This window comes from Leptinotarsa decemlineata, unplaced genomic scaffold, assembly GCF_025532065.1.
Source record: "Leptinotarsa decemlineata unplaced genomic scaffold, Ldec_3_MD MMD2_tig00000882_RagTag_RagTag, whole genome shotgun sequence".
Lineage (NCBI taxonomy): Eukaryota > Metazoa > Arthropoda > Insecta > Coleoptera > Chrysomelidae > Leptinotarsa > Leptinotarsa decemlineata.
In genome coordinates this window covers 8,988,290-9,007,732 of record NW_027412556.1, presented here as the reverse complement: position 1 = coordinate 9,007,732, position 19,443 = coordinate 8,988,290, and the positions used below count along the sequence as shown (strand labels likewise).

General features: G+C 35.2%; 2 protein-coding genes across 5 annotated transcripts in view; one reads left to right on the top strand and one right to left on the bottom strand.

Moving 5' to 3' along the window:
• The window catches only part of LOC111514724 (spermine oxidase), a 22,713-nt gene extending 15,915 nt beyond the window's left edge, over positions 1 to 6,798 (top strand). For all 3 annotated transcript variants that reach the window (XM_074174944.1, XM_074174942.1, XM_074174943.1), the window contains one exon: positions 6,116 to 6,798. In XM_074174944.1, the coding sequence (XP_074031045.1) occupies positions 6,116 to 6,684 (569 nt within the window). In that variant the 3' untranslated portion in view covers positions 6,685 to 6,798. The remainder of the gene's footprint in view (positions 1 to 6,115) is intronic.
• Ddc (dopa decarboxylase) overlaps positions 6,154 to 19,443 on the bottom strand; it is a 27,041-nt gene continuing 13,751 nt past the window's right edge. For both annotated transcript variants that reach the window (XM_074174945.1, XM_074174946.1), the window contains exons 5-8: positions 13,772 to 14,021; positions 12,046 to 12,194; positions 11,359 to 11,498; positions 6,154 to 9,463 (exon numbers count right to left, since the gene is read on the bottom strand). In XM_074174945.1, the coding sequence (XP_074031046.1) occupies positions 8,887 to 9,463; positions 11,359 to 11,498; positions 12,046 to 12,194; positions 13,772 to 14,021 (1,116 nt within the window). In that variant the 3' untranslated portion in view covers positions 6,154 to 8,886. The remainder of the gene's footprint in view (positions 9,464 to 11,358; positions 11,499 to 12,045; positions 12,195 to 13,771; positions 14,022 to 19,443) is intronic.

Below are 19,443 nucleotides of genomic sequence, written 5' to 3'. Positions count from 1 at the left end.
GAGATGATCATTGGTTATGAATGTTGGGGGTGCCTTTCTTAGTATCCAAACTCCAGGGAAAAGACCCAACTTTCTCAAGGCTGCTGCTTGAGCTGTGGATGATAATTTTCAGGAAGCGTACTGTCACAACAAAATTATTTTCATTCAACCAAATCCATTTTCTATATAATATTTCATGGTGAGAACCAACGGCTCATTCATAATCATCGAAATTTTGCATCACCATCTTCAAAAATGAATTGATGAATTCAAAAGTGAAAAGATATTTTTACCTACCTCGTTTATGCCTACATAATTTCGTTCTTACAAGAGTCCGATATAAATGATAATTGTAGATGCTCACTTGCAGATCTGAAGATAGGAACTGATGATACTGGAGACAAAGCATCAGTGATGAATATATTATGAAGGGCACTCTTTCTAAAAACAGTCACAAAATATAGCGAATGGCACAAACAGAGTTGGGATCGAGCTCAAAAGTTTTGAAATGGAGATCAGTGTTCTGGTAATATGATGTAAGCTTATGGATTTATGAAATATTCACCATTCCACTCACTTCTCAGAATAGCCAACAACTATATTGTAGGTTTTTTCAAGGACAATATAAACAGAACTGGCTGGTATCTCAATCGCCACCAACAAAATAACCAGGAAAGGAATTTCTGGCAAAAACATAACAATCTGCACTGATAGCAGACAACCCCTATTAGCCCAGAACAGGCAACGTGTTACCTCTGGTCTAGTATTAGAGTGCCACCAAGATTTAGCCAACGCCTCGGTAGATAATAACATTATCCTGAGGATGCAATCTTGTCAGGATCACCCTGGGCGACCCTGGGAAGCTAGCGCAGAAGAAATATCTGGCGATAACCAGGAAAAATCTACGCTTAACAGTAGGATTTCTGACTGGCCACTGTCAACTAAGGAAACACCTCTATGATATGGGGCTAGTGGACACATCTCTATGCAGGATGTGTGAACAGGAAGATGACAATGTCTGGCATGTCCTATGCGAGGGTCCGGAGTTATCGTCAATAAGAGAGTGTGTGTTTGGCGAGTCTTGGCCTACACCTGCCGATACAAAGGAGATGTCTCCCAGTGACCTGTCCACCGTCTTGGAAAGGACAGGATGGACGATGACCACACATGTGGCCTAAGTGCTGTGGGCCTACCCTCACCCTCCCTACTCTACAGATACAGAAGGACAAAATACAAGCACTAAAGAAAAATCCTTAGAGCGCTCGTAGAGCGGTGCTTGTGCGAAAGTAGTGATTCACATTGGATTTGAATCGCTGGAGAATAAATAAATTTGGAAAATCGTTCTCAGGAAGTTTATTCCACTTAAACACAGTTCTCCAAATGGAAAAGTTCTCAAACAGTGAAGTTCGAGGTGTACTGAATTGAACCTCAAAAAGATGAGTAGCCACAGTCCGTCGCGTATTTCTCATATGTACCGCTCTTGGTGAAATCAAATGTGCCAAGTCACTTGAAAACTTCCCGGGGAAGTATCTATAGAAGAGAGACAAATCTCCAACTGTTCTTCGATGCTCCAGGCTAACAAGGCTACACGTAATGTTATGTGTCTCCATTCAGGCGGATGGTTCTTTTCTGGATGGAATCCAGCAGCTTCAGGATATGCTTAGGGGTGGAGCTCTATACATGAGAACAATACTCCAAAGAAGGTCTGATCTGAGCTTTATAAAGCATCTATAATAGATTATATCTCATTATAGGGTTAGATAATGCAATACCCCTCTTATATTACAGCAGATAATATAATTTTCATAGAATTGGTACTCGGAGAATTTACTTGGAGAACACGATAATTTCACTGATTATAATTGTCAAGATTTTCAATTCACATCTGCTGAACCATAGTAGTTTTGAGCACTTAGGTATCTAAGAAATGTATTAATTGATACGAAGTTACCTCCTTCGTCACTGAAGAGGAAACAATAGAATCGCGAAATTTTGATATGATGTGCAGTTCAAGATGTCATCATACAAGATCAGTGACTCCATAAGTTATTATGAGAGCCCACTTGTTTTAGAAAACTTTTTTACTGTTTTGCAGTGATCTATTAAAATTTCCTAATTGCGACCGTTTACCATCACATTATGTGCTTTTTACTTGGATGTATCTACCATGCCTATTTCAATTGAAAATTCGTTGTTTCATTCATTCTGTCAATCATATTCATTCAAATTTGGATTTCAATCAAATAGATATCATTCATGATTATAGTACAAGACAAGCCAAAAAACTACAGATTGATTAAATCATACCACTCAAAATTTGGAGAGAAATCAATATTTCATTCAGGAGTTGAAGTATAGTGATAATAATTGTCTAGAGAAATTATTGAAATCAAAATCAGAAAACAAAATTCAAATCGGAATTGACAAAGATCCTGCTCCCATCCCCTTATTGAAGTTCTGATCTCCATAAAACCTTTTATTTTTTTTATTATTTTTTTGTTTCTTATCCGAATTATAATTCAATTATATATATATATATATATATATATATATATATATATATATATATATATATATATATATATATATATTTGTATGTGTGTATGTATTCATGTATACAGCGTGACTCACGGTAGATGGTAGGTTGGACGTTTCTGGAAAACGTAAAGCATGATTTTTCTGAGTATTTCACCTCTCAAATTTCCTTACCTGTTCTATCGATCTAAAGTATTTTCAGCATTACGGCGTTGCCACTTCCATGAAAAAGTCCTAGCAACTTTATTTTTTCAAATGGAACATCCCGTATATTGATACATTTTTGGAATTGCTCTGGTATTTTAATACTTTTTTGTTAATAATGTCCTATACCTATCTCTATCTGTTTTCGAAATAAAAAATAAATTATGCTAAATATGGTCCAAAACATAGCCTTACTATTATTTCCATTGTGTGCATAAAAGTAGTCAAAAGTTCATTTTTTCAAATGAAATCCCCTGTATATTACTCGGTAAATTGAAAGATGGTGAAAAATGCTTCAAGATGATATATCATGTCCCTATACCTAAATCGTCAAGTTTTCTCAAAAAAGTCGCTTCTTCTAGAAACATGATTTTTTTTTTAGAATTTGGATTTAGGTAGCAGTGGAATTATAAAGCTTATATCAGTTCGGTTACTTTTATAAGTGATTTACAAAGAGTTATCGACGGTGTTTCAAATCATCTTCCAAAATGAATGCAACTATCAATTATTCAAACGAAGTTCTTATGAAATTATTTATTATACACATGAACAAAGTGATCAAATCATTGTCAGAACGTGTGAAAAATTCAACCAATTGTATCCTGAATTAACACCAATGAACGAGAGGAAGTTTGTGAGGTTACAAAATAATTTCCTTAACTATGGCTCAAAGTTTCCAGGGAACAACTGTACCAAAAATCAGTCATTTCTAGGTAAAAAGTAAGATTTTGTGAGCTAAAACATGTGAAAGTACAGACAATAACAGAATAGGATGATTCAAAATAACAAAATTGTAAACAAAATATCACATTTTCACAATAAATGCTTGAAATGTTGTCCATTGCATTCTAAACACTTCAAAATGTTTTTTTGTACGCGACTTGTGGTTGCTTTTTCAATTTCCTGGGGATCCAGATCTTCAATACTCCGCACTATTCGCCGTCGCAATTCTTCTTTGGTAGGAACTGGAGTACTGTATACCCTTTCTTTCAAAACACCACATGAAAAAAAGGTAAGTGGCGTAAGATAGGGTGATCTCGGTGGCCAATCCCATGGCCCTAAATGCCTAAACCAACGATCGTCGAAGAGTTCGTCAAGTTTTCTGGAAACTTCCTGGGTGGAATGAGCTGGTGCTCCGTCCAGTTGAAACCACGAATTCCTATATTCCTCTAAAGGCAAATTTTCAAGAAAATCGGTTACAGTCGTCCTTAATAATTGGAGATATATCTCTGCATTCAGTGTGTCTTCATAAATAAAAAAGCTAATTTTATTGTTCTTCAGAATACAGAAAACATTCAGGTCAAATTCTTCTTGAAAACCCATTTCTTTTGTAACATGTGGATTATGATCAGCCCAAAAATGTTTATTCCTTCTATTGAAAATACCATCCCTCGTACATTTTGATTCGTCGCTCCAAATTATTTTCGACAAAAATTCCCGATCGTCCTGTGTATGAATCAAAAGGGATTCACAAAAATGCATTCTACGTTCGGAGTCTTCTGCTTTTAGAGCTTGAACTTTGGTAAATTTATACGGATGCATTCCGTGATTTTTCAAAATTCGTTGTACTGAAGCATGTGATACACCTAAATCTTTTTCTTCACTGCGAATGGAAGCTTCTGGATATGCATAAAAATATGCAAAAACGTTAACAGTATTGTCCTCATTTGAAGTAACAGGTTTTGGTAATGTTGAAGACGCTTTTAACATGGAGCCATAGTTATAGAAATTATTTTGTGATCGTATAAACTTCCTCTCGTTCATTGGTGTTAATTCAGGATACTTTTGATTGAATTTTCTACAAGTTCTGGCAATGATTTGATCACACTGTCCGTGTATAATAAATAATTTCATAAATACTTCGTTTGAATAATCGATATTTGCATTCATTTTGGAAGATGATTTGAAACACCGTCGATAACTCTTTGTAAATTACTTATAAAAGTAACCGAACTTCTATATGCTTGATAATTCCACTGCTACCTAAATCCAAATTCTAAAAAAAAATAATGTTTCTATAAGAAGCGACTTTATTGAGAAAACTTGACGATTTAGGTATAGGGACATGATATATCATCTTGAAGCATTTTTCACCATCTTTCAATGTACCGAGTAATATACAGAGTGTTTTATTTGAAAAAATGAACTTTTGACTTCTTTTATACACAATGGCAATAATAGTAATTTTAGCACGCCATGTATGATATGGAGTCGATTTCTTGGTGTTATTTGAATATTTCAAGTTTGTCCAAACTATCTTCAAAACATCAACTTTTCATGAATTGAGAGTACTAATGTATTTAATTTCAATTAAGGCTATGTTTTGGACCATATTTAGCACAATTTATTTTTTATCTCGAAAACAGATAGAGATAGGTATAGGACATTATCAACAAAAAAGTATTAAAATACCAGAGTGATTCCAAAAATGTATTGATATACGGGGTGTTCCATTGAAAAAAATAAAGTTGCTGGGACTTTTTCATGGAAGTGGCAACGCCGCAATGCTGAAAATATTTTAGATCGATAGAACAGGTAAGGAAATGTGAGAGGTGAAATTTAAAAAAAAATCATGCTTTGCGTTTTCCAGAAACGTCTAACCTACCATCGACCGTGAGTCACGCTGTATATGTGCTGTACATTCAATTGATATGCTCTAGTATTGAAATGATTTATCCCTGTTATTAACATTCTTATTTCATGGGATTAATAAAGAGTATTATTTCCACCTTGCTTTTTAATATAATAATTTTATATAGTGAAGTGAATAATTTCATTCTGCTGCATAAATTAGACAACACTTTTTTTACTCAAAACTTTTGAAGCTTGCAAACCCAATATTTTCGACCCCACCTCATTTGTTGAATACAAAGGCGAAAAATCCAATCCACCGAGATCGTGCGATTTGACCCCATGAGACTTTCTATTATGGGGTTTCCTTAAGATGCAGGTGTACACGAATAAATCATCAACCACAGTGTCCTCAAAGCCAACATAACCCATGCCATCGGTCAAATTCAAACTGATTTATGTGCTGGAGTCATGCAAAATTGGACATTTCGGATGCGCTTCATCCAGAGAAGCCGTGGCGGACATTTGAACTATGTAACATTCCACACATAATGGCATCAATAGGTCTTCCAAACGAATAAACAATTACGATTCTCTCCCACACACATTTTATTTTATTCCAATTAAAAAATAGGAAGCGCTCAATGTGTATTCAAGATCACGCTCAGAGCTTATCTGCTTCCGTCACAAAAAAATACTAAGATGAGATTCCGATGAGAGCTACAATTTTTTTGATTCGGTTTGAACTACTCACAATAACCAATATAAATTCATTCGCTATATTCAAAGCTTTGGATATCCTTACAGCTTTTTTGTTCTCTTGCAGGATACGGTAGTGTCGACAAAGTGTTTTTGGACTACGAACGACCATTTTGGGTTTGGTCGAATGGCAGTATAAGATTCGCCTGGTCCCAAGACGAGTTGCACAATAGAACAGATTGGACCAAGGGCTTGAGTGCTGTAGAAGAAGTTGAGGGCAGCAAACACGTTTTGTGCGCTTATATAAGCGGTCCAGAGGCTATCGTGATGGAAAACGCCACAGACGAAGAAGTTGCTGAAGGAATCACCAAAGTTCTGAGACAGTTCACGGGTGACGCCTCTCTACCCTATCCCTCCACGGTATTCAGATCTAAGTGGGCATCGGATCCCTACTTCTGCGGCTCCTACAGCTACATGAACCTGAATTCTAATGTAGGCCACCAGTGCGATCTGAGTTGTCCAGTTCCGGGGGCGTGTGACCCAGTACCTCCAATACTCCTATTCGCAGGAGAAGCCACCTGCGCTGGTCATCATTCTACGGTGCATGGGGCAAGACTCAGTGGGATAAGGGAAGCGGAGAGGATTCTACAACTGACAAAGAGATACGGTGGTCCCCCACCGAAAGATTGTGCTTGAATATATACATTTATTTTTCCACTTAAGTATACATATTTTTTTGGTACTGTTTTAAACAATTGGTTTTTATTATACTATTCTATATTTACAACAATAATTTAAACTAACTCCTAATTCATTGTCTTATTCCGCGTGGTCCGTTTGGGGATGGTCACATTCATGGCCGGATTTGGAAGTCTGGCGGTCCTAGGGTAACGCAGGAGTGGAGCCCCACAATTTTCCATCATTTTTCGGATTTTTCTTTCCTTATTTCATTTCTCTTCAACTCAAGAGTACAAATTATACATTGAAAAAAGTATTTCCATTGAAATGTTCGATCGAATGATGAATTGACAGTGAAAAATAGTAATTTGCAGTCTGCGCTTTCTGATATATCGATAACAATTGCAAGTGTCATTACTGAAAATGTAAAAAAATGTTCGGAAGGAAAAACGTAAAAGTTGCTAACCCGTCAAAATTTTGATATTTTTTATTTTTATTGCGGGGACGTCCCAGCCTCGGGGCAGTTGCCCCGCGTGCTCACCCCCAAATCCGGCCCAGGTCACATTGAGCAAAAAACAAAGCTGGCAAAAAACAAAAAGGTGAAGACTTATAAAGATATTTGTTTCAGTATAGTATGAAAATCATTCCCAAAAGTCTCCCTCCGTTTCAAAAAAGGTTCAAACATGCAATATCGATGTGAAAACGAATTATACAAGTACGTGCCCTATAATATTCAATACACGTACCTAGTATACGCCTGAACGATACGGATATAATAATAATTACTTCTGCTAGAGCTTCTGAAGGATAGAAAACGTTAGAATAATTTTGTTTCATCAAGACAATGCTCCGTGTTACAAGTCAATCAAAACAATGCCAAAACCACATGAATTGAACTTCGAATTGCTCCCACATCCACCGTATTCTCCAGATTTAGCTTCCAGCGACTACTGGCTGTTCGCAGACCTTGCTAAAATGCTCACCGGTGAGTAGTTTCTCTCGAATCTGTTTAAAATCTGTTTAAAATCTGTTTTTCCGTTAACCAGCTGTCGCACCCCTACGAACGACAACCCTCAGAAGTCGAAACTTGTGCGAGCTAAGGATTAACGAGGTCTTACCTTTTAACGTGTGATTCCTAACAAGGGGTTATTGCTGAAACTGAGGCATATTTTGAGACAAAAGATGAATCGTTCCATAAAAGTGGAATTAAAATGTTAGAGCAGCGCTGGAATGATTATATAGCTCTTGATGAAGATAACGTTGATGAATAAAGCCAATTTTGAACAAATAAAACGCGTTTCTTTCTTAGACCAAGGACTCTTCAACCAATGTGTTATGAAAATTTGACAAAATGAAGTCATTTAAAGAATTTCCTCAACTTTCTTTCAAAATTGATGATGAGAAGATAGGATAGCAGTAACACTCCTTTTCTTATCAAAATATTATTGATTCAATTTTATTGTTGAGTTTTCTCTGAATCAATATTATAAAGCATGCGGGCTGGGTAGGTCGAATATTTTACAGCTGTCACAAAAATATTCGACTGATTCAAATTGAAATATCTGAATTTTTTTATTTTTTCAAAAAAAAATATATATGATGGAATTAGCCGATACTTCCATTATTCATTTATTATGTTACTGATTTTTTCATAACATAAAGCAATAATTATCGCTAGTCGTATCTAGGTCTTATATAAATTGATTTTGAATATAGTAACTACCAATAAATGTTATATGGATCAACTTCTATAGTGAGATGAAATTATAACCACAAATATATAATGTATCAGACAAAAAACAGCAGAACAATAACACTCTTCTCGACGCGCCTCTCACCAACCAAGTTGCTATCCTCAGGAGGTGATTCAAAGTAAATAAACCTGAACTGGAAATTGATGAAAACATTCAAGAGTACCACCTGCTGACGTCAAGTTAATTGATGTATATTAGAAAGATTGTTGCAGTTTTGATCTGTGAGAGACATGAAAACTGAAGCTGTTTTCGGAACGTTTCTCAATACATGCATATCAATATGGGAAGTAATTTCTACGAATTGATATTTTCAATGAACTATATAAGTGTTACTGCTTTGTTGATTATATTATGAAAAGAGGAGGTACTTTTGGTGAATGACCAATCACAATAAATACGTTTTTTTTCTATAAATAGAATACCGTTTCTGATCAGGTCATCTCGTTTTTTTGGGGGCTCAAGAGAACTACTTCTTTGATAATATTTCGTCGGCAGTATTCTTCACCTCCTTCCAAGAAATGTCGATATCTGAGTTTTCGGTTACTCTGCCACAAATGGCTAATCTCAAAAAGTACGTATCCCCTATTTTAGACGGGACCAAATGGATAACACCTCTACCATTCAATCTCCTTAGTAACGCTTCATTGGGTTCGTTCGCCCCCTTCAATCTGAAGCAAACCAAACCAAGAATGACCTCCTCCGTTATCTCGAATCTGTCATCGGATCTAACCAAAGATTCGAAGTAGTGCGCAAGCCCTATTTGTTTGCGAATGAAAGCTTGAAGATTCTCAATGCCGTACAGCCTTAACACGAACCAAATCTTCAAAGCTCTGAAACGTCTTCCCAGAGGTATTTGCCAGTGACGGTAGTCTGGAGCAGAGCCCTGTTGGTCGTGTTTCAGGTAGAGGGGATCTACGTTGAAGGCATTGACTAGCCAGGAAGGATCCTTGAGCCACATGGCTGAGCAGTCGAAGTTGATTAGTAGCCACTTGTGGGGATTGAAGTTGAAGGAATCTGCTTTTTCTATTCCTTTCATGAGATATCTGGAAACAAAGAGTTACTACAATTTTATTATAAAGTCAGATGAACCACTATCCTTCAAAGAAATTCAATAAATACCTAAACAAATTTTTACTTTTATCATTATTGCCTAAATGAAGCAAGGGTATGAAACATATGAATCACTCCACTAAGTTTTGTCATATAGAATTCTAATTTAGGGTTATTTAGCTAATTCCATCAGTGACTTTGGTGCCAGAAGAAGGGCATGAGAATAATAGCCAAAGCAGGTTTCAAAGATCACTGTCGTCCTTTTTCATATTCAACTTGGCATTAGGCTAAGTTTCATCAGAGATTCATGAAAACGTTAATAGATTTGACAGATATTGTGATGCGTATGGAATGTGATCCGCAAGGTTACTGAACCTGTGCAGACATAAATTAACAATTAGTAAGAGAAATTTACCGAACTTACATTTGTATAACCAAGATCAATCGTCTCTAAAGGCACTAAGCCTTGCAAAATCTAAGCCTACTATTGATAAGTTTCTTCTCCAAACACTGTTTTTATAACATTGAGAAATAATTTTATGTGGTAGGGTGTTTGACTTGTGAAAAACCTCATCAAATCCTCAGCTCATTGAATTTTCATTCATGCTTTCAATTAACCTACACTATTCACATTTTTTGGTGGATGACTTTATCTCTGTATCTCCGAACAAGGATTTCCGTATTTATGATTCGCCATAAATATACTATATAGTATGTAGAATGGTCAAATTCTGGGTGTAGGTACATCCGTTCGTCTTCTATAAAATCACGACGTTTCGACAAGATCGCACTTGTCACATTCATATGCTGTGCTTGTTAGCTGAACTTGAACCTAAAGTCGTCCTTCCGACAGTCATCTTGGTACAATCAGGTTGGAGCTTGGCTCCCTTACCCTTTCGACTGGTGTTTGTCAGAAAGACAAACGGGTCAAGACTGATCATGGAATGGCGGCATAAATGTCCTCAGACATCAGTACGCCCTTCACGGTGCGGTGGACCCCTGCCTGGCTGGGGTGTTTGGATGAAGATATTGTTAATCTTTTAACGGGGTACATGAGGGCTTTATGCGATAGTGTGTCTGGGCCTTCTATACCGGGAGGGGTCGTCTACAGCATAATCTATAGCTTTCCTAACTAACGATAAAGTCTTCCTTATTGATGCTTGTCCATTTATACGCTTTCGTAGGCCGTAGGCTGTAATTGTGGCGTGGAATGTCCTGATTGGTCGGTACCATGCATGCTTGGTGGGGAGCTTGTTTGGTTGTAGGGGTATATGATTGGTGTGATATGTTTGGCTTGACTGGAGGCACATTGTACCGGGCAAAGCGTTTGCTGTTGATGATGTATTGGCATTGGTTTTGAATATGATGGTTTTCCATGCAGCTGTGAGATAGTGTGCGTAATATTTCTCGTTTAGACTGCCAATTTCCTCAATTTCGATTGCCTTCCTTATGATCCTGGATTTCTGGTGCTGTACACTTGCTCTCTGTTTGCAGCTTTTGAAGTCGATATTGTGACGTGTATCACGGTGGTGTTCGTATAGGGCTTAAGTTGTTTTTTTGATGCGAAGTGGAAGTTTGTGTTCGTTTGATCTGACTGATGTTCACCTATTTGTTTGGCCAACGTATTCTCCCCTGCAATCTCCACATGCGATCCTTTATAAGCCTCAGTTTTCTAGGTTAACTTTGTCTTTTGGGTTCTTTCAGGAATCTCCGGTGGTTCTCGTAGTTCTCGTTGTGGATTATGAAAATTCTCGATTTTACTGAAATTACTTTTTAAATTTGCGTCGATCAACTTGGTGCTTGGATCTCAACATTCACTTCAATATGAATCATGAATATAAATGATATGAATATTCTTTACATATCACCAAACATTTCAAATAATTACCTGTACTCTGGGCAAATGAAAGATGATCCGGCATATGCAGCATCCACATGGAGCCAGATATTATTTTCATTACAAACTGTGCCCATTTCATCAAGTTTATCAAACGTGCATGACGATGTTGTACCCAGTGTTGCCACAACCTAAAAATAAAAAACCTATATGTCTGAATTCCAAACCCAGATGATGATTCCCCTGCTATCAATAGTTCTTAATTGGTTTCCAACGAGTGTAAAAAAGTAAAAACTGTAACTAGAACTGATGTTCAGTGAAATGAACATCAGTTCTAGTTACAGTACAGAAAATGTACTGTAACAATTCCAGTCCGATTATGACTGAACAATTTCATAATAGTAGACACTTAATTCTCAGGAATATTATTGCATCAAAACGAAAAAATCATCAAGATTGTGATTCTTTATATTTTATCAAAAATGTTCCTCATATGTCGAGTATTATTTTCATTCACCACTGCAAGAGATAGATTGAGGAAAAAACGTCAGTCATTTTTGAGAATTTACTTACACATATTTACTCGTGTATTTCTCACGAAACTGGTTCTGAAACAATGTTTTTGGATGTTCCTGAATTTTTACTACTAAATTTGTGGTAGTAGATCAAGACTTTATTAAATTGGATTAAAAAATGGTATTGGAATGGGGTTTTCAGCCAGAGTTTGTAGCTACTTACATAGAATGGAATCAATCCTGCTTCAATGTCTTCTTTTATGGCCTTCTCTAGGATTTCTCCAGTCACTCTGTTCGAAGCATCAGTTTGAAGGGAACGCAATTGGACTCCACCTAGTAAGCCAGCTCTCTCAACTGATGAATGACTTTGGCCTGAAATATACAATGAAATCAACCGAATGATGGAAGAACATGTTGAAATGTGATTTTTCAAAAGAAAAAATGATGTGGAATATAATTAAAACGGAGGTCTCACAAGATAAAAGAATACTGTCGATCAATCATCAATCTAATTGAATATTTTATCGACCATATATCATGAATACAATTTTTTTGATTAGTCTGTTTTGATATAATAAAGTATATTTTTGAAAAACTGGGGGAATCGTTTTATTTGAACTTGTTCTATGTTTTTTGAACTTCACTTACTCAACTTCTCTTGTAGAATACAATTGTGACTTCATAATAATACCTTTTTTGTTTTTCTGTATGTTCATTCAAAACTGTAAGAAGCTGGAATTTATCAGTGAACCACTTCTTATAGAAAATAATCTTTGTGCCTGATTCCATCTTACATCTAATATCAAATGTAGGTATTTATTATTCGTTGCCATACAAAAAAAATCGTCCAATATTGTTTCTTTCCTCCCATAAAGTTGTATTATACACGATATGATGGAAATAATCAAGGCATAATATAAATGTGTTGAATAGGAATTTTGCATCTATGATTTCTTCAAATAAGTTTAGCATAGCATAAAAAGTTTCATTTTGCTGGATAAACGGATAACTACAATAATTACACTTTGTAAAGATATTTGAATATTTTTTCAGATTCAAAGTGCGGGAAAACACTCTTTCATATATAATGAATACATTGTGTACCGTTTCTATGAATAATATATGTTTCAATTCCATAATGAATATTCGAAAGGACATTTTTCTTTCCTGTAATTCAAAAGAAGTTTTTCCAAATGGGTTTTTTCTTCCAGTTTATATCTGAAAGAAACTAGACCTTCATGAAGAGTTTTTATTGTAGTTATTGTCCTTATTCCTCACTTTATAAATAATTTTGGATAAGTAGTGGGCCAGAAAATTGTTTTCCAAACAAACGTGAAATTGGGTAGGATCTGATGGTTTGATGGCCGTTTTATCATTAGCAAAACATCTAAAGAGACAATTTTGAAACAATATTTTTTCTCTTTTCGACAAATATCGTTTTTATACGAAAACAAAAGTTTACTCAACTATTTCGAATTTAGAGGAAGGTCATATGGAAGATCATTCGGAACAAAATTTAAATTACAAAATACAGATTTGGGTGTCTAAATATATCAACTTCAATCGAGGACCGCCTGCCCGGTACTGACGATGCCCATTAGGCTGAAATAGCTGTCTACCGGTGGCTCTTAAATTGGAATCAATATGGGAGTAATCAGAATAGTACTTATCTATTTATCTTTTGATTTTCATGGAATCATTTTCCAGCAGTTCCAGAAGTCATTAGTGATAACCGGGGCATCCAAGTGTCATAACTCGCGTTATCTTTTTGCTCATGAATTGTGATATGTCATAGTAACATTCATTACATAGAAAGTTTTTAAGCTTTCTTTTGAAAACATTGACGTTGTGTGGCAAGCTAAAACCTCACTTTTCCACAATCAAAACCTTTTTTCCCCACTATTTCATCTGTTTCCTTATGAAACAGTTTTCGATAAAACTATACTCACATGACGTATATCCCACTAATTTGCCAACAATTTCAGCGTCACTCATTTCTGGATGATCTTTCTTCACCCTATCCATTGTACGTGCCTTAGCGCCAAGAAGAGCCACCAAAGTGGCTTCACTAGCCGTTCCCTGGATGACACCGCCTCCTTTGCCCCCTGAGCAAGCCAAAAATGCCTCGGGTAATCCAAGCATTTTTCCCAACCAGTCCATCATTACGACTTCCAACTCAGTACACGCTGGACTTGCAATCTAAAATTATTGTTCCACATCAATTACCCAATAAATATTTGGAAATTCATTTTTAGAAGAGGATTCCGTTTTCGACTATCCATTATGAAGAACTGAATTTTTACCTCATCGGTTTTTCCGATTGAAAAATCTCGAAAAACAGTTCTGACGCATGTTGAGTTCATTGTTAACTTCAGGAAAAATTAAAATTTGATTAATAATTTCAAAGAAGTATACAGATTTGGAATTTCCAAATAGTTATCTTCAGAATATCTATTTTTACCATTACGGAATAACCTAATGTTGAAACTTTTATGTTGTTTGTTATGCATTGAATCTATTAATTTTTGTGGCGAAATATCAATGTCAAGATGATTGAGCCAACCTTAATTATAGGATTTTTTCGAAATGGCACAGTATGATAATTTTGTCAGTTGTGTAATCAATTTATAAAATGTCAAGGTATCTCAAATACAAAATTTATAAATATTATTGGAGTTCTATCCCAACACCAAACCGATATTTTTAACACCACGACACATGTTTCAGTCACCAAAGGATCATCTTCAGAAGGAAGATTAAAGTAAATCTACATCTAGATACAATGTTATCCTCGTTTATACCATAGACACATCTGCTAGGTATCTGCGTCTTAATTGTTTCAAAACAATTTCACCATATTGCCGTATCAACTAGTCAGGTAAATCTGATAACTACAAATATTATTTCAACAAGCTATATAGTGAACTATTAGGTAATGGTCCACCATCGTTATTCATGATATTATTGTGTTCACTTATTTCTAAGCTCTCATAGGCATCTAGATACCTGTTGTTAACTATACAGTGTGTCCGCAAAGTATGAAATTAATTCGATATTTTCAAAACCAAAGGTCGCTTTACAAAAACCTGAAACACGTCTATTTTCAATTTTAATATTCTACATTTTACAACAAAATGTCATTATACAGGGTGATCCATATCAATGTAATGACGTTATTGGTATTTTTTTTAAATGCAACACCTTGTGTCAGTTTTAGATGATCTGTAACGAGCTGATACCGAAAAGGTATGATACTTGGGGTCTAACGGACAGAATTTGAAATATGTGGGCTTAGAAAATAAATTTTATTGATATCTAATAAAAATAGAATTTAATTAATTATTTTATATTTTTTCTAATGATTATTTTAACAATGGGAAAGTAATCCAATAATAAATACATGACTTTATTTCAAATGTTCGAACTGTAGTCCTGGCTGTAGTTGGCAGTACCGTGCTAACAAGTATTTCTTATTAATTTCAAAAAACTAGGCGGCTACTTTTTTTTGTTATTGTGAATTTTCATCATTTCAATTGACATTCAGTAACTGTTAAATAAGATATTAGTTGTTATTATTTGTTCTGCAATAGGTACTCTTCTTCGTGTTAGATCTTCTCTAGGAATGTGTATGGTTTTGTTTAATATATTGAATGTGAGATCTTGTTGTGTTTTGATTTGTACTTGTCCCTCGATAAGTGATTTATGACTGTTGAATTTATTGATGTTCAAGTTTTCCCAAATGTCCATGCGGTTTCCCTTGTTGATTTGTTTTATTAGTTTTATGTTCTCTGGTGGGTGGAAATTATGTTTGTTTTGTATGGCGTGTGTTGCAAGGTTTGATTTATATACTGTTGGATTTATGTATGCCTTTTTGTGCTCATTGTACCTTTGGATTAGTTTTTTCTTGGTTTGGCCGATATAGAATTTGTTGTAGTCCGAGCATTGTTTACTGTATATCCCGTTTTGGTATTTGTCTTCTTCTTTATCATAGTTGTTTATTTTTTGTATTATCTTCGTGTTCGGCTTGTATGTGATGTTGATTTTCAGTGGTTTGAAGATGTTTGTTAGTTTTTTGGTTTGGTTTCACCAAACCAAAGATAACACAAAAAATAAACAACTATGAAAAAGAAGAAGACAAAGACTAAAACGGGATATACAGTATACAATGCTTGGACTGCAACAAATTCTATATCGGCCAAACCAAGAAAAAACTGATCCAAAGGTACAATGAGCACAAAAAGGCATACATAAATCCAACAGTATGTAAATCAAACCTTGCAACACACGCCATACAAAACAAACATAATTTCCCCCCACCAGAGAACATAAAACTAATATAACAAATCAACAAGGGAAACCGCATGGACATTTGGGAAAACTTGAACATCAATAAATTCAACAGTCATAAATCACTTATCGAGGAACAAGTACAAATCAAAACACAACAAGATCTCACATTCAATATATTAAACAAAACCATACACATTCCTAGAGAAGATCTAACACGAAGAAGAGTACCTGATGCAGAACAAATACAGGCAAATTTACTCAAAGTATGTATATATATATATATATATATATATATATATATATATATATATATATATATATATATATATATATATATATATATGTGTGTAGATATAGATATTAATTCGTGAATTTTCTGAAGTAGTGCTTCGAATTGATTTGAAGTAGTAATGATTTTAAATATAATGGCTGATGATTGGCTATGGAGACAGATCGCGAACTCAGATGGAGGTGTGTAACTTATTTAATGAAAAATATACAGAAAGACGCATAACGCAGTCAGCAGTAAGTAAGATCGAAAAAAAAAATTCGAGAAACTGGTACATTTGAAAATGCACGCAAATCAGATCTTCCTTTTGTGAATGATGATACACAACTAGATGTTTTACTTGCTTTTGAAGATGTGCACACTTCTGTTCGTAAGGTTAGTCGTGATTTCGATGTCAGTAAAACAACTGTACACAAAGTATTAAAACTGGAAAAATGGCATCCTTTTAAAATTGAACTTCTACAGGAATTAAACGAGGATGATCCAGATAGAAGAATAGAATTTTGTGAAGCCATGATGGATAACTGTCACCGAGACCGTCTACTCGTAAAAAATATAATGTTTTCTGATGAAGCCACTTTTACATTAAATGATGGGGTCAACCGTCATAATTGTAAGTACTGGGCCAAAAAAAACCCCATTTTATCGACGGTACTTTAGACGGGCCAACATATCTTCAATTTTTAAGGGGATATCTTGTACCTACTTCAATTAATTTATTCCCCAGTAGAATTGATCCTGGAAGTTTTGATGAAAGTTTATGGTTTCAATAGGATGGTGCGCCCCCACATTATGCTGCAAATATTCGAATTTATCTCGACCAAATGTTTACGAACCGATGGATTGGTAGACGTGAACATATTGAATGGCCAGCGAGATGGCCAGACTTTAATCCGTTGGATTACTTCATGTGGGGCCATCTGAAGAATGTTGTTTATAAAACGAAACCAGCAAATATTCAAATATTCTATAATTAAAAGAGAGAATTCGAACAGAAATAAACAATATTTCTCATGAACCAATAAACAAGGTTCAACAAGAATTTATTCAACGTTTCGGTTACTGTCAAAAACAGCAAGGACTACAGTTCGAACATTTAAAACAAAATCATGTATTCATTACTGGATTACTATTCCTTTGTTAAATTTATCAATGGAAAAAAATATAAAATAATTAATCAATTTCTACTTTTATTAGATATCAATAAAATTTATTTTCTAAGCATTAGACCCCAAGTATTATACCTCTCAATGATTTCTTTAATCGCAATGGTTCTCTATATTTCATTGACTTCTGTTTTTTTATACACTTCAGGTGGATGACGAACGATATTAAGTGAAGAAAAAAAAATACGTGCACGTAGGTAAAAATATTCTTCTTTCTACGACTCAAATGATTGAAATTTTCTTGGAAGCCGGGGTTTTCCATGATATCGATTTGCTCATTAACTGAATTATTTCTGACCGATTAGAAATATGCATGAAATCATTTATTGAATAAAAAATTATCATGTGAACCGGATTTTTGAAAACGCATTTTAATAATTACATATTATTACAACCGATCTAATTCATTTATTATTCACCGAGTCTACCGAATCAATATGTTAAGACTTAATATAGAACTGTCTCGGTTTTGTTGGAGTATGCTTCAGTTAATCTTTTCAGGATCTTACAAAAAAGGAAATGAGCCTTTCCCTCAACGGAACTTTATTTCTTTGTGGTGTGGTGGAACTGCGTTAGAGCCATTATTCTACGTCCTTTCATCTCTGTTCCATAAATCAGTCGGAGAACTGAATCACTTGAGGATAAGAAAGAATTGCTAATTCAAGTGAGTAGCAGTAAAGAGGATAATATTTCAGGTATAGTTAAGTGTTTTCAATTCAAAAGACAAAAGATAAGAATCCATAGAAGGGCAACATTCTAAATTTGATTTCAACATCAATATATTATTATCATCAATCCAACCAGGTACTCCATTTCCTGACGATGCCTACTTTATTGGTGAAACACGCGTCGAGAAGGGTGTTGTAGTTCTGGTGTTTGGGAACAGTTCATGTTTTGGATTATGAAGGTGCAAAACTCAAGATTTTTTTATTTTTCACCAGAATAACTGATAAAGTCTCAAAACGTGCCAGGTCAGTAGGTACAGAAATTTTTGCAAATCTTGCGAAAATTGTTGATGGTTGATACATAATCATAGGGGCATCTCCATTCTCAGTCCTCTTTCGGAATTTTTGGAGAGATGCATGCATGAGAGACTCTCAAACTCATAAATCCAACCTGCTGACCCCTTGCCAACATGGATTTCGTAATATCAGACCTAGTACAATATACAGTGCTTTTCAGATAAAAGTATCCACCTTTAATAACTTTTGTAATACTGGTATTTAGGAAAAATCCAAAAACACGTCAATTTATGTTGGAAGGGGCAAGCATTATGGCTTATTTAAACTTACTGGAAAAGCCACCCCCTCACCCCTAGCATCATCCCTTTTTTTTTAATTACTTCTCATATTTTTTATGTAAAATTTGGATACTCCTCTTTGAGCTGATTTCAAAAGTGTATAATACTTGTAGGTTAAAGTGGTTCGTTTATGAGATGAACAATTTTTCTTTTAATAGCACAAATTTTACTTATTTTTTACTTTCACCTTATTTGCCTGTACTAAAATAGGTCAGATGGTAAGAGTACGGCTCTATCGAACTCTAAAAACCTGATTGGTTTCCCAGCGGGGCAGGCACAAAGTCTGTACTCTATCTCATCATTTTCCGAACCGAGAGTCCGAGTATCTGTATATGATGATCAAATAACAGTGACCTGTAAGGAGGCCTGTTTGGTTCATCCCTACTGTAGTCCAACAACTGTTTGGTATCAATCTTTGAAGGGTGCATAAACGCCTTGGAATGAGCCAATCCTGAAAGATTCTGCCAGAAGTCCATAAATATTCTTGCCATCCAGATGTTCAGTCTTTGTCTGGCAAAGCCTGAAGCGACGCCAATGACAGGTTCTGGTCCGATGAAGCTGCTTGCAGCACTCTCC